Source organism: Carettochelys insculpta, chromosome 5 (genome assembly GCF_033958435.1).
Source record: "Carettochelys insculpta isolate YL-2023 chromosome 5, ASM3395843v1, whole genome shotgun sequence".
Classification (NCBI taxonomy): Eukaryota; Metazoa; Chordata; order Testudines; family Carettochelyidae; genus Carettochelys; species Carettochelys insculpta.
Window position 1 is genome coordinate 4,792,144 of NC_134141.1, and position 12,860 is coordinate 4,805,003.

The 12,860-nt window shown below is 45.0% G+C and overlaps 1 protein-coding gene across 2 annotated transcripts in view; it reads left to right on the top strand.

Moving 5' to 3' along the window:
* The window catches only part of GAK (cyclin G associated kinase), a 102,618-nt gene that overhangs the window by 69,415 nt on the left and 20,343 nt on the right, over nucleotides 1-12,860 (top strand). For both annotated transcript variants that reach the window (XM_074994568.1, XM_074994569.1), the window contains 3 exons: nucleotides 420-590; nucleotides 9,646-9,783; nucleotides 11,037-11,156. In XM_074994568.1, the coding sequence (XP_074850669.1) occupies nucleotides 420-590; nucleotides 9,646-9,783; nucleotides 11,037-11,156 (429 nt within the window). The remainder of the gene's footprint in view (nucleotides 1-419; nucleotides 591-9,645; nucleotides 9,784-11,036; nucleotides 11,157-12,860) is intronic.

Below are 12,860 nucleotides of genomic sequence, written 5' to 3' on the forward strand. Positions count from 1 at the left end.
GACTCCTTTTAAACATCCCAGCTAAGGTGAATTTTTTGTAACATATGGGCTGATCTGAAAGGAAAGACTTATGGCACAAGAGGGAATGGCTTGTGTGGCGAAAACTAGGATAGCGGGTAGCATTTTTATACAGTGTCACTAAGGATTTGTGTCCCAAGGGATAATTGTTTCCCCGGCTGTGATTGGCTGAGATCCTCTGCTTGTCTAATAGCATGTAAGTACTAGCATCTGGGGGGGCAGGGACAGATTGTTGTCTCCTGCCAGAAAGAAGAGAAACTTCAAAAGGCTTCGTGAGTTGACACCCATGACCTCACCTTATTGCCCCTGCCCAAGAGGGTGTAAGTTTTTCTTTTTCCACGTGATTAGTATTAGCAGTTACACCTGTCATGAAGATAATTTTGTTTTCTGTCTTTCTTTAGCTGATCCATTTGACCCATTCACAATGTCATCAGGAGCTGAGAATCTGACACTGTCTGGTCCTGATCTCTTTGGAGACTTTATTAATCCAAATGCAACATCTACATCTAGTATATTTCCTTCCACACATAGTGCACCACCTCCTTCTTCCAGCTCAGACTTCTTACATTTAGGTAAGTGCACTTTCGGTGTGGTGATTTTTTGCTAAGGGTTTCTCTGGCTTTCTCTGTGTTCAGTTCTTTACTCTCTCAGCTTAGTCAAGGTGGATTAGCATCTAACTGATCCACTTGTTGTAGCTGCTATTTTAATAAGCTTCATGTTTCCAGTGCACAGATGAACATGTCCAGTGGGTAGTAATTCTTGTATAATGTTACTATAGTGAGTCTTGGTACAATTATTTGCCAAGATTGCTAATCCTGTATTTCATTTTCTTCCTGGAGCTAACAAGGATAGACCTGAGGTTACAGGGAGTGGTCTGTTTTTAATCTCACTAAATTACCTCGATTACAAACGTAAATGAGGTTTACATGCTTGAGTTTGGATGCGGGTGTTTGGCCTTGGAAAGGGAAAGTAAAGGAATGTAAGGGATTCTGGAAAAGGATGGGTCAGAATGTTTACTTTAAAACTGAAGCTAGTTGCAACTTTTTGAACTGAAATATGGAAATATATCTATAGCCTATATTACATAATACATAGAGCGAATCTATTTGTTACAGTGGTTTTTTCCAGAATACAAAGTAAAAATCTTTTTTGCATGCACTTCAATATTATTTCCATTAAAAATTCCTGTGAAAAGAGTGTAAATGGGAGAGTTTAGACATGCTCTGATGAGTTATATTAAAGTCCATTATAATCATAAATACATAAAATGATTAATTGCTGTAAGTGCAGACAGAGTTGCTAATACAAACTGCCACTCAGTGGCATCACACCAGTATGCTCGTCAAAAGCCATTTTCTAGTAGTGTATCTAAAGTATCTCAACAGCATTTAAAGATAAAATCAACGGTTTAGATGTCATTTAACTCATACTATTCAATGAATTGTAGACTATGTATTTAATGTATGTTGCTTTAATAAACAAGTTAGTTGACTTGTATTGTCAACAATTAAAAATATATGTCCCTGTTAATTAAAAATTCCAGTTACAAGAGTTCTGTGCCCCCGTTTGAAGACTCAGTTTCTGGAATAAAGCTAGTGTGAATCTTTGTCAATTTTCAATTTATTATTTTTAATATTTGTTAAGGTGTGACTCAGAAGTACAACTGACATGCAGTAAATTTGCCACAACAGTTACACCCTCAGATTAATTTAGCTGTAAAATCCTGAAATCTGTATTAGAAACGCCTGTGAATTACGGAGCACACACAAAATGCAGCACAGTCCATGTCAGTATGTGCACATCTATCTGTAAAGGTAGTTCCTCGTTAGGGCATTCTGGTGGGTTGCTGATCTTCTGTAACAAATTCTCCCTATCCTTTTTCATTTCCATTGCTGTAAAACGAGGATAATGATACTTAGCACCCTGGTAAAGGACACAGATCTCAGCTTTCTAAATATGAGAAATACTCTCCACTTGCTTTTTAATTGTAATGGGCAAAAAAACAAGGTGAGGTCCAGATGCCTTTCCTACCTAGCTCACACTAATGCTATGCCATGTGTTCATGGTGAATTGCCCAATGAACAACGAGAGACCCTGGCACAAGGATGCTTTTGTAAAACTCTCTGTTTAATGGAAATTTCAGAAACACTAATTCCTTCAAGAAGCTCATCCTTTTGGACAGATGATATTGCTGTTCCCTTGTTTTCCTTCCCGACTCCCTTTGTTATTCACTTATTGAATCTTGTCTGCAGATTGTAAGCAGTGTGAGGCAGGGACCAGGTCTATCTTGACTCTTGTATGGCACTAAGCAGAGCAGGGCCCGTGTGGTAATTTTGGGAAACTGTGATGTAAATATGAGACTGTATTCAAAAGCTTTTTCAGGTGCATTACCCACTTGTCTTTCAACTTGTTAAAAACAGGAGCTCAGTGGCAAGGGACCCATGTAGTCAGGTTTTAGGTGCAGTGGTGTTTCAGGTCTCCATTTTTTTGAATACTTAAGGTCTGAGCAAGCGGTCTCGTTAGGTGGTAAACCTGGCCAAAACCACTGGTCCTTCACCTAGGTGAGGTGCAGGCTATTTTAAGAAAACCGCGAGGCTCGCTATGGAAGAAAGGACACTTCGGCACACCAAGACACAGGGCAGGTTCCTAAGACCTGTTGGACATGATCCTCTGGGGGTTCTGTGACTGCCATTCACTGCCACCGTGAGGAGTTTGAAGGAAGAGTTGTATGGTGGAGGTCATACCAACCACAACTCTTTTGGCTTTGCTGTACGGTCAGGCACTAGGCTAGCTAGGGTACATGTGTGGAACAAGAAAAATGGTTGTCTGAGCGATGTGCAGGTAACCAGGCCTGCCATTGGGGGTGGAGGTTGGAGCCTTGACCCTTCAAATCGCTGTTGGAGCCCCCCACAGCACACTCCAGGCAGCTTTGAGGACATGGTTGGGGGCAGGGGAGGGGCATGGTCTGAGCAACACTGAGGGCTTCCGCCCTTCCCTCCCCTCCTGCCCACAGCCTCACCCCCTCTGGGAGCCCAGAGCTCCCCACCCCCACACACCTGGCCCAGGAGCCCGCGAGGCTGTTGGCTCCCCTGCAGTTAACAGTGGGCTTAGAAAGTGTGTATGGTAAAGAATGGCACAGCAATACCAGTTCTCACCCGTTTCCTCTGTGGTTGATGTCCAGAGGCATTTCCTTCCCAGAAACTTGTTTTGTGGCAGTGCTCCTTTCCCCCTCCCCAACAGCCTTCGACTGGGTGGAGCAGTACTGGACTACTTTGCAACGTGCCGTATTTCTGCCTAAGAATTAGCCACATATAAATGGGATCCAAAACTTGGTAATAGCGACATTGGCTCCCACACTAGTCTGTCCTTAAAATAAGAGGCCACTCAAAGAGCTTGGGCTGACTTCCAAGGTAAACGTCCAGTGTAATTCTCCTGTTACGCTCTCGCTAGGCTGATACAACTTCCCCCAGCTAGACTCATTTCAGAGCAAGATATTATCTGAATATGATTCTCCCTTTGCCAAACTGAGGCAGGCAGGGGAGGGAATCTTTCTCCATGCTCAAGGGCAAGGGGCAGAAACATGCGCATGCATGTGAGCTCTTCTCACTAATCACAAGGGCTGTTGACCAATATGAAACAGTGGAGAATTTTTGTCTTCTTTTAAAGGCTTACCGCAGTACTTTCTTGTTCCTTCACAAAGTGGCAAAGCCTGTTTGCATGTTCTCAGCTGACCTGCTGTACAGCTGATCAATATAAAAGCTGTCTGTAGTGATAAATTGTCACTTTGAAACTGAAAATAATGGCACAGAAAGTTGCAGCATCTCCTTTAATAACAGGTATCCCCAGATGAGTTTTTATGGTAGGAAATTAGAACAGACCAAGAGGCCCAAGCCCTGGCATGGATTTGGAATCCTACCCTCCATCTGACTCAAGCTGTCTCAGCTCGTGGGGTATTCCTCTGTCCTTTATTGCTTTGATCAAAGAAGGGATTGATGGAGTTGGAATGGTTACCTGAATTCATTGGTCACTGAGAGCAAGCCCACCTCAAGGTCCAGACTATCACACCTGGCAGGTGCTGTTGTCCAAACAATTACAGTAGTCCTAAAGTAATTGTACTGCACTACCGACTGTCCCAAACTTTTTTTTTGTTACAAAACAAAGACCCTAAAGGGAGGGTAGAACAAAGCAAAGGGGCAAAAGTATTATTACAATCACTTAATTTGCACTGTAAACTAATAAGATGTTCCACAAAACTAGTAAGCTAGCTGGACTGTTCCCTGCCCCAAAGATCATACAAAACAGTATTTACCGACAGAGAGTCCAGTTGACCTACATCAGATCTGAGACCAACTGTGGTGTCGGGAGGCTGGGGGAGAAAGAGAAATGGCAGAGCAAGCAATAGGAAGAAAGTGATGACAGTCTAAGGCAGGGTAACAGTTTGAGGCCGTCTTTTCACTCAGTTAATTGTGTTCATTTCGGAGCTTTTCTGCTGTTCATAGGTGGAGGTGGGGTGTTAGATGTCTGAGCCTTGACCCAGTTCTTGTTATGCTGTCTCCTCAGCAGGGCTGACTGCTACCACAGGCCCTGGGCGAGGTGGGAGGGGGCCCTGGCTCCGTGCCCCTGGAAGGGGCAGGACCCAGGGCAGAAGGGGTGGGGCTGAAGCCCCACGCCTCCCCCACCCCTTAGGCCATGAGGAGCAGCGCTGCCAAAGAATTTCAAAGGGGCCTGGAGCTCCAGTCACTGGCGAGAGCACCGGACCCCTTCGAAATGCCAAGCCCCTGTGCACCGTCCCTCCCAGCCCCCTGCTGGTGGGCCTGTGTGTCCGCTGAACCTGTCTGTTTCTAAAGTTGTCGTTCTGTTTGAGTTCCAGCTTGTGCATAGGGGAGGCACAGTGGCTAAAATGGCTTTTCCAAACTGTGCCGTGAATTAGGCTCCGATACGTTATAAAAGCAGTTTTAGTGCCGTTCCACCTTGCATGGTTCACTGGCCCAGCTGGGGTAGCTTGAACTTTTTAATGGCATTTGCACTAAGATAGGTTGTGACAAAGCTGCTCCTCTGGTTTGGTGAGCTACTCACATCATCGACCAGCACAGGGAAAAGAGAGGAGACCCACCTCCTTAGTCTCTGCTGCCCCTCCAAGTGATTCCAGCAAGACAGACCCCATGTGCAGAAGATGGAGGGGTAGGGGGAGTCCAGGCCTGCCCTCGACTCTGGACTCCAGCCCAGGGACCCTCCGGCCCAGCGCCTGCCAACAATATGTCAAGTTTCAGCTGCTGGATAGTGATGATTCCCTGGGCCACCTTCCCACAGCAGTTCTGGATATCCTACTTTCTGCAGGCTCTTCCCTTTGGTACCTCCTTGCACTTAGTCCTCTCAGACGTTCTCCTCCACTTCTCACCCAGCACCGAGCTGGGTGAAGAGAAGCCTTTTTATAGCCTGTCTCAGCTGATTCTTTATTGGCTCCAGCTGTTCTGCTTAACCTGGCTCCCTTGAGTCTGCAGGCCTCATAATTTGACCCAGGTGCGTTCAATGGCCTAATTGCCCTGATTGCTTCTAGCAGGTTCATGCTGGTTCTGAGTCAACCCTCACTAGTTTATTCTGGCAACAGGAGCTTCTATAAATTGGAGCTAATGCATTTCCCTTTGATCACTCCTCTGTAGCCCTCTGGCCTCACTCTGCCACAAGGTGGAAAATGGACCTTAGTTGTTCAGATGTTGGTAAAATAGCCACAACTCTGTCAAGACTCAGCGAGAGAGTGTGGAATAACATGAAATTGTACACCCACACCAAAATGCAAGTCTACAGAGCCTGCATCCTCAGCACCCTCCTTTACGGCAGCAAGTCTTGGACCCTGTACGCCCGCCAGGAAAAGAGGCTGAACGTCTTCCATTTGCGCTGCCTCAAGCGCATTCTTGGAATATCATGGAAGAACAGAGTGTCCAACACTGCTGTCCTTGAGCAAGCTGGAATCCCAACCATGCACGCCCTCCTCAGGCAGCGGCGGCTCCGCTGGCTTGGCCACGTCCACAGGATGAAGATGGAAGGATCCCAGAAGACATCCTGTATGGCTAGCTAGCCTCTGGCAAAAGACCTCCTGGACGCCCCCAGTTGTGCTACAAAGATGTTTGCAAGAGGGAGCTCAGGGAGGTAGACCGAGCCAGACATCTGGAAGGAGCTGGCAGACGATCGCAGAAGATGGAGGCAAGAACTACACAAGGGCCTTCAGAAGGGTGAGATGAGGATCAGACAGCTAGCAGAGGAGAAGCGAGCGCACAGAAAGCACAGTAAGGACCTGCCAAGACACCCATTACACAGGCAACAGATGCAGCAAGGACTGTCACTCGTGTGGGCCTTCACAGTCACAGTCAACGCTCTAAATGATGATCTCAAATGGAACTGCGAAGGGCGCGATCCATAGTCTACGTAGACTGAAGGATGCTGCTACTACTACTACTACTCTCCATCCCCGCTCTGCCAGCCTCCAGCAAACTGATATCTCAGGTGGAGTTGTGCTCTTGCAAGTATGTATGGCACTTGCAACAGACGGCTCAAATCCCTCCCTTCAGAACAATCTGTAGATTGTATCTGGAATCAACAAAATCAATAGCAAAGAGCTTTTCAGGGGTTTTACAACTTGGGAGCACAATGGAGTGTAACAGTGATCAACAGGTGGAGGAGTATGGCTAGCTTTGTACTTGGTTGGCTGTGGCTGCTGCAAGTTTGCCTGCTGATATGCAGAGCTGTGTAAATCCCCAGATCTCCTTGGACACGTTTGTGAAGCACAGATCAGGTATAGATTCAAATTCTGTATCCTCAGAGTGCTCTACGGTTCCTCTTTATCCGTTATGGTTGACTTGTATCTCTTCAGTAAGTTATTGAAAAGTTTGTCCATTTTGTAACAATTGCAAACTCAAGCTTAGTATTTTAGTGTGGAATCTTCTGTCTCGGCCATTTTCTCCTCCTCATTGATTCACTAGCGAGATGCTTGCTGGGCATTTGTCATCCTATGTCCTTGGCAGCAAGCTGGTGTCACCCAGGCACTGTAAAACCCATCTGAAATGGGGAGGTGTTAGGACTCTCTCAAATTTATCTCCTTGAATGAAGACTCTTCAGGCTGGTGTCTGAAATGGATCTCTGGGCTTCTATGTGCTTTGTGCTCATATTTATTCTTTCTAAATTTCATATTAAAATAAAATACGTTGCTTACTGCAATTACTGTACAGTGCTCACTTAAATTAACAGGTGACGCCATTGCCCTAAAAGAAGCACAGACTGGTGTGGAGTGACCTGAAACGGGAGTGTGAAGGAGAGCAGCTTTGTTTATGAGAAGCAGAGAAACCTTGTCCAGTGATGTCTAGCATGAGGCACGAACATAGCTAGGGTCATTTGAATCAAGAAGCAACTTTAAACTTATTAAAAAGTGAATTAGTGGCATTGTCAATGTTCATTAAAATAATCCACAGTAATGAGATGGGTGATCTGTGTCAGAGCATTGATGGGGGCCATGTAATTCAGTAATAAATGAACGTGTAAGTTTCATGGGCAGTAAATAATCACCAGACCTCATTATATTGCAGGGAAGAGCTGACATGTAATTAGAAGTTCAATAAGGGTACACTTGAGTGTTTCCAGCTCTTGTCTGCAACTTGGAATAACCTGACTGAGGAACCAGTTGGAACAAGTAGTTTAGTGTCTTCAGAGAGGGTCGCTATTCCCTTAGGAGTTGCCTGTCTTCAGTCACCTTTGTCACAAACTTGCTGTCCTCTCTTCTGATGTCTTCTCTGATATGTGCAACAGAAGTACCTTGGCTTGCGAATTCTGCTAAAATGATCAGCGGTGAAGTAGCGAAGATCTAATGTATGGTATAATATTTCAGTGCTGACACGTTAAGGTGAGCTCATAGGGATTCAGAGTCCTAGACGAATAGGGCAGTCAACTTCTGAAACATTGTTCCAGGCTCTTGGCAGACAGGGATAGCTATGTCTGAGGCAGTTACATAGGATTTTAAGAGGTTTTTTCGCAACTGTAAGTGCTACATATTTTTTTTTAACTTTTTCAACGCAGGGGGCTAAGAAAAAGGAGACTTACCAAATACAGAGTTTTGGATTATATTCTCTTAAACCAGATCTTTAACGTATTCCCTGCACACTGGCTGGTGGTTCTCTCTCTCTCTCTTTCTTTTCTCAGACTCCAAAAAGGAGAGGACCTTTGGGGTTGGAGGTCTGGGAAAAGAGGAAAAGTCATAAAGCCTTACTGGATGGTAGTGAAGCTTGCCTTTCCTGGCTCTGTTAACTGTGCTGGCTTGATGCTAAAGTACATGCCAGCTTCACCAAGACCTTTACAGTTGCAGTTTGCATCTCTGATCACTCACTGTCTTAGTAGTCAGGAAAAGAGAGGAGAAATGTGTTGCAAAATCATGCCTGTGTATTTCTGTGTTAGTTTCTCAGCAGATTGTTGGAGGGAGTGCTCAGAGGTAACGTGAGGAGCAAACTCCCAATATACTTCTGACTCTGAAGGGACTCCAGATATTTTGCATCAGGTGTGTGGGTTGCTTAGTCAGTCAGTGAAGCGAACACACTGTTGTGGAAAAGCAGGAAGCAGCTGCACCCTTTTTACTTGTGCTTTCATTGGTGTGTGTGTGTGCGCTCCTTATTCTGAGACGTAGTAGGTTTTATGTCCTTTTGGAGTTTTGTGTTTTTAAATCTTGTTATATATCATGCAATTTATATTTTTAAAAAATTTTGTAAGCCACCACAAATATTTTAAATAGAGTGGGGCCAGGTAACAAAATTTAAATAAATAAATTAAATAAGCTCTAATCCTTTAGAATGGGACACATGAAATGGTCATTAATGGGATGGTCCTTTCTGACCCTTTGACATCTAACTTTGTTCTCATTCCGTTCTGTGTTTTGAGCTAGGACAGATGCGTGCTTTCCCCATGCATGCAGCAAAAGGCCTGATAATTCAATCCCCTGCTTATTGCCACAGTGCAAAAGATTTAGTTTTCCCTAAAATTGTTTTCTGAAGATGGAGAAGACCCCTTGCTGTGACCTGCTCTTCAGCTACCTGTGGGGTCATTTAAGATATTGAGCCCAGGATCTAACGTTTGCACCCACATGGTGCTCTATTGACACTATCCATAACATATGTAAATACATTTTGAGAGAACGAGTCCCTCTCAGTCCAGGCTGGTAGTTACTGTGCTGTTGAGTAGCATGGAGAACAGTTCCTGATGTACTAGTGATTTGGAGCCGCCTGCTGTACCAGATGAGGACACTGAAGCAGTAAGCTTTGTATGATCCCTTAATATGGGAGAGCTAAACTCTGAAGGCCCACAGTGGCTGTGAATGAAGATCCCTTTAGTTTGGCTACTCAACAAAGTTTGAAAATAGAAATCAAAATGATAGCGGAAGTGCCCCAATGGCGGAACCCTGCTAGGAACACAGCAGCTGTGTAAGAACACATAGTGACATGATCTCATTATAATAAATTGGTCCTGTATAGGGAATGAATAATGACCCAGCTGGGAGTCTGGCTCGCAGTCCTGTGAACTCTCTTGCCAAAAAGTGCAATCGCCATGGTGGATTTGTCACTCACCTTTTTTCCTGTTTATTTTGTTTTCTAGGAAATTTAGCACCAGACCTCTCTAAAATGACTTCTTCTGCGAGCCACCCTGACCTGTTAGGTGGCTGGGATTCTTGGGCAGACTTGCCAGCTACTAGCAACACAGCATCACAACAGCCGAAGAAGCCTACACTTGAAGGTATTAGGCAACAAAAAGATGCTGCGTTTTTCTGTTGCTTACAAAAAAATTCATGCGCTGGAAATAGCCGTTATCTCCCCAGAAACAATGCAGCTATCACATGTGTCTCTCGCTTGCTTCATTAAATACGGTCACATTAAAGTGCTTAAGTATCGGAGGGGTAGCTGTGTTAGTCTGGATCTGTAACAGCAATGAAGGGTCCTGTGGCACCTTATAGACTAACAGAAAAGTTTTGAGCATGAGCTTTCGTGAGCACAGACTCACTTCATCAGATGCTGGTCTTGGAAATCTGCAGGGCCAGGTATAAAGAAGCCAGAGCAAGGGTGGGGATAACAAGGTTAGCTCAGTCAGCAAGGGTGAGGCTTACTACCAGCAGTTGATCTGGAAGTGTGAACACCAAGGGAGGGGAAGCTGCTTCTGTATTTAGCCAGCCATTCGCAGTCTTTGTTTAAGCCAGAGCTGAGGGCGTCGAATTTGCAGATGAATTGTAGCTCAGCAATTTCTCTTTGGAGTCTGGTCCTGAAATTTCTTTGCTGTAGGATAGCTACTTTTAAGTCTGCTACAGCAAAGAAATTTCAGGACCAGACTCCAAAGAGAAATTTCTGAGCTACAATTCATCTGCGAATTCGACGCCCTCAGCTCTGGCTTAAACAAAGACTGCGAATGGCTGGCTAAATACAGAAGCAGCTTCCCGTCCCTTGGTGTTCACACCTCCAGATCAACTGCTGGTAGTAAGCCTCTCCCTTGCTGACTGAGCTAACCTTGTTATCCCCACCCTTGCTCTGGCTTCTTTATACCTGGCCCTGCAGATTTCCAAGACCAGCATCTGATGAAGTGAGTCTGTGCTCACGAAAGCTCATGCTCAAAACTTTTCTGTTAGTCTATAAGGTGCCACAGGACCCTTCGTTGCTATTAAAGTACTTGGCCCATTGCCTATTTTCTAAGTCCCCACTGCAGTTTTTTAGTACAGCCTCAAAGAAACATAAAGAACAACAAAGCAGTGACCCCTGTAGATGTGGTAAAAGCCAGTGGTGTAACACAGAACAAGAATTTTAGAGGAAATGCTCTTGTGTGCATGAGGGTAGCTGTGAAAATTAGGGCCTCAGTCAAGAAGCTATGAATCGGAAAGATAGTCATTGTCAATGCCTTTTTTTTTTAAAAAAAAAAAAAAAAAAAAAAAAAAAAAAGTGGATGTTTTTGTCTCCTGTTTTTTGTGGCCTTTACCTAAGCTAATGTTTGTTTTTCTGACACAGGACAAGTTCCTGCCACAGGAAGCCAGACAAGTGTGCCTTCAGGTCTGTCTTTCAGCCAAGCAAAACCTCAGAACTTCGACCCCTTTGCTGACCTTGCTAACCTTAGATCTGGGCTTCCAGGTAATCTATCTCTTGAGAGCAAACAACTCATAGAAATCCAAACTTCAGGCACAAAGCTTTTCATCTGTTCACTTCTCAGCACTTCGCAGAGGTTGGCAGCAATATCATTATCCCCATTTTAGATATGGAGAAACTGAGGCATGGCACGGTGATGTGACCTGTCTACAGTTAGCTCGTATGCTCATGGCAGAGCTGGGAAGAAAATGGATTTTCTTTTTGTGCCAATAAATTGAATGCTGATAAAAGGGAACTGTACTTATACAACACACAGTTAATTGATGACCATTGCATAGGTTGTCATTGAGAGCAAGAGCATAGCAATATTTAAATAAAAATTAGACTGTTATATGGATGGGAACTACCTAGAAGTTACGTTTGGAAAAAGTAGCTTGGAAACAAAATAAACCCTATTCTGCTTCCCCCTCTAATGGAGGGGGTTTATCCTGTCAAGTGTCAGGCCCTGAGCCTGTGTGGCAGTTCCGGTTTGCTTCTGACCCTAATAATGTTGTGCGGACCCAGACATCTGTGAAAGGCAGAGCTTGATGCTGCTTTTCCCATTAGCAGAAATACAAAACTCTTCTTTATTTTATGTTGATAATTTTAGAAAGGAAACCAAATACGTGGCTAGCAGTGATCTCTCTCCAATGCTTGGTAGTTGGACTGTGGACAGGACTTCAAGAGCTTCCATGTTAAACTGTCTCTCAGTGCTCACGCCTGATCGGTGTTATACTTAGTTTCACTACAGGGTTGGTCATTTCATGAATCGTTATTTAGTAGTAGTCAGAAGTTTTGCCTTCTCAGTGTCTTGCTCTCTGAGTTACACCTCCAGGAAGGTACTCTGGAGAGACCTTTAACTAGTGTGTAACGGACAGAGAGAAGTTGCCAGGAGTGAAGGTGCATGTTCAAGGTAGTATAGACGTGGCAGCTGAAGCTGCGAGCTGATTGAAGTAACTTGAAGAGAAGGTGGTGGCTGAGGACAGAGCCCTGAGGGATGCCACCAGTAAAGGCAAGGAAGAGAAGAAGCTGCCCCAGGAGATGCTGGAAGAGTGCTCAGATACAGGCAGAAAATGGAGCGCCGGTGCAGCTCTCACACCTGGATTTGGGCACTGTGTGATCTAGTGGCCCTGAGACCGTTTACAGAGAACGCTGAGTCTGCTCTCAAGCTGGTGTTTAGCAGATGTGGCAGAGGCGCGTGCGCTAAGCTTCAGAGATCCCAGGTTTAATTCCACCCACAGATAACCCAGGTCTGTTGGTGTTATACCCACATCTGTAAAAATCCAGGGAGAAGAAAGTGACTGACACACTCAAAAGCAGCAGGAAGCTCAAGGGGGAATGAAGATATTCTTTGACTTGACCAAGAAGAGGTAACTGGCGATCTAGTGAGAGCTGATCCAGGGGAGTGGCAAGTGCCCAATCTGCACTGTAGGGGATGTGTGTGGATTAGAGGAGAGGACGTCAAGACAGGACACAGCTTGTTCAGAAAGTGCTGTGGTAATGCAAGATGCCGAGAGTTGGCGGGTGGGGTTAAGGATTGGCCTTTTGAGAAGCGATGACCCTAATGCAAGTTTATATGCTAAGGAAGTGCATCTGGAGTTGGAAGAGCAAGCGGGAGGAGGTGAGGTGGTCAGGTACTGGGAGAAGAGGGGCTGGAAGTCAAGGGTTAGTAAGAAACCTCTGATATGATAAGCAATGTATGGATGGTGT